Genomic DNA, 2,500 nt, shown 5'->3' with positions numbered 1-2,500 from the left:
GGCAATAGGTGAACAGATAGAAAGGTAAAACTAAACAATTATTCTATCATAGCATAGGATTATCTCCGTTTATCTGGCTGTCACAACTAATATTAACCAAGGATGGAGCACATTGCCACCTTTTGGCTTTTTTGCAAACAAATTTCTCATGGCAATAGGCTAATGAAGGTGACAGAGTTGCTAAAATTGTATCAACATATGTGCTTAGTGACACTGCAGTTTGGTTCTAAAATTAGACAAGGTCTTATGAAAAATCACAAATTTTAAACAATGAATGGTTATTAATATGGAGGGGAGACGTGGGCAATAAAGAGGAAAGAAGAGAAGAAGATGGATGTGGCAGAGATGAGAATGTTGAGATGGATGTGTGGGGTGACAAGAAGAGATAAGATACGGAATGAGGTAATTAGGGGTACCACAGGAGTTAGAAAACTATCAGATAAGATCCAAGAAAGTAGACTGAAGTGGTATGGTCATGTCATGAGAAGAGATGAACAGTATATTGGGAGGAGTGTGATGGTAATGGAGGTACAGGGAACGAGAAGGAGAGGGAGACCAAAGCGAAGGTGGATGGACTGTATCAAGGATGACCTTCGAGGGATTAACCGGTGATGAAGTGTGGGACAGAGATAGATGGAGAAAGCTGACCAGAAACATCGACCCCCACATAGAAGTGGGAAAAGATGTAGACAAAGAAGAAGAAGAATGGTTATTAATATGATTAAGCCAAACATTTTTAGAGGAACGCTATCCATGGTCAGCTCGATTCACACGGAAAAGCAATTGTAATATTTCAAAGTTACCTGACTGGTAGTTTAAAGGTCACTCATGAATAGCAGAGGCAAGGGACAGTGACATTGCCCTAGCAGGCAGACAATGCCCAAGAGACTGGCCATATGTATCATATGATCAGCGCCCAAGCCCCCTCTCCATCCAAGCTAGGACCAATGAGGGCCAGGCAATGGCTGCTGATGACTCAGCAGATAGACCTATAGGCTCCCCCAAAACGCCCCATCCTTAGCACACAAGAATGGCGAGGTTGTAGCGATCAAAGAAACTACTGTATAGAGTTTGAGCGGGACTCGAACCCAAGTCTGGCGTTCACCAGTCAGGGACGTTACCACATCAGTCACCACAACCCCTAAATATGAGTTATTCAAACTTGTGGTCTCACAGTACGAAATTAAGTCTTTTAATTCACAGCATAAAGAATTTAGTTTAACTATTGTATACTTACGGCATCGATACCTCCCTGAAAAACTTCCACAAGAAGAACAAGCAAATCACTCCTGGAAAGGCTCTCCTGATCCATAAGCGCCGCTAGAAACGGCTGTTGGTGGGAAAACGCAGAGGGGTTGACCATCCGAGATTTGTAGTGGTCGTGTAACCGCTCTCTCATTAACCTGGTTGTTATTGTCAAGATTATTAGCATAGCCTTAAGCGGGGTTTACACGATCGAACAGTTCGTCGAACCAGGTTGACGAACCTGCTTGTCAATCGGTTCGAAGAAGTGGAGTCAGCCACAAATGCATAAGGTTTATGGACAATGAAGCCCCGCCCACAAAAGTCAGGCGAGAATAGACATTCTTCGAACCATTCCACAAGCCTGTTCGACAACCGAATACCCCCTTCACACGTTCGAACATCACTTCACACACTTGTCTGTCGAACCGCGTTCGACTGTGTAAACCCGCCTTATTAAGGATCTGATTTAGGTATTTGGGTTACATGGTCTAAAGGCTGGAAAGAAGCCATTGAGGACAGAGGTTTAACTGGGGAGAACTAAATAACACAATGAGGTTAAACTTCAGAGGTTGGACAGGAAGGTGGAATAAACACAAATAATAAAAAGGCTAAAACATAATACAGATAGGGACAAAATTGATGCTACAAAGACCTTAGAATAACATCTATAAAGTATGATCATCTACTATTAGCATGCTTTTCCTTCAATTCGTAATGGGTAACACGGTTGCCTTCTTTTGAAGGCCTTTGCTTTGGCTTTTGGGGTAGACCATAGTCCCGACCGGCTGCCCTGCCTGACGTCGCTTAGACCCCGGTAGCGTATGTTTGTGTATCGGACCAGCCACCATCGCCCTGCCTCCCAGCACTGAGGAGTCATAGCGTAGTTAGGTCGACAGTGCGAGATGTGTGAGTTGTCTTGTTATATTTTTAGGTGTTGAAATGACTGTGTTTGTGCGTGTATTAGTGTAACACCTAAACCTATCCGCTGGTTACATAAATAATCCTGAGGTGTCTACATGGATAGCAAAGTGTCCGCCTTTCTGACTTAGTCGGGTACACTATGTGTACTCCCTTCACATAGGGTACAGTCTTATGATAAAAAAAAATGCTATAAACTTCCTCAGCAAGTTAGCATATAAGATGGCACTTTGATTCAATACCGATGGCTGAATGAGTAATATTCTATAATTCATAAGTAAACCTTTTAATACGAAATGATGTGAAAACTACAATAGCCACTCATATTTACTGGTCC

At 42.8% G+C, this 2,500-nt stretch overlaps 1 protein-coding gene across 1 annotated transcript in view; it reads right to left on the bottom strand.

Annotated features, from left to right (window-relative positions):
* LOC137624883 (cytochrome P450 302a1, mitochondrial-like) overlaps window positions 1-1,445 on the bottom strand; it is a 7,547-nt gene extending 6,102 nt beyond the window's left edge. The window contains exon 1 of the mRNA XM_068355824.1: window positions 1,238-1,445. Within this exon, the coding sequence (XP_068211925.1) occupies window positions 1,238-1,432 (195 nt within the window). The 5' untranslated portion in view covers window positions 1,433-1,445. The remainder of the gene's footprint in view (window positions 1-1,237) is intronic.
* Window positions 1,446-2,500: the final 1,055 nt, after the last annotated feature.

Source organism: Palaemon carinicauda, chromosome 31 (assembly GCF_036898095.1).
Source record: "Palaemon carinicauda isolate YSFRI2023 chromosome 31, ASM3689809v2, whole genome shotgun sequence".
In the NCBI taxonomy this organism is placed as follows: domain Eukaryota; kingdom Metazoa; phylum Arthropoda; class Malacostraca; order Decapoda; family Palaemonidae; genus Palaemon; species Palaemon carinicauda.
This window is presented reverse-complemented; position numbering and strand designations above follow the sequence as displayed.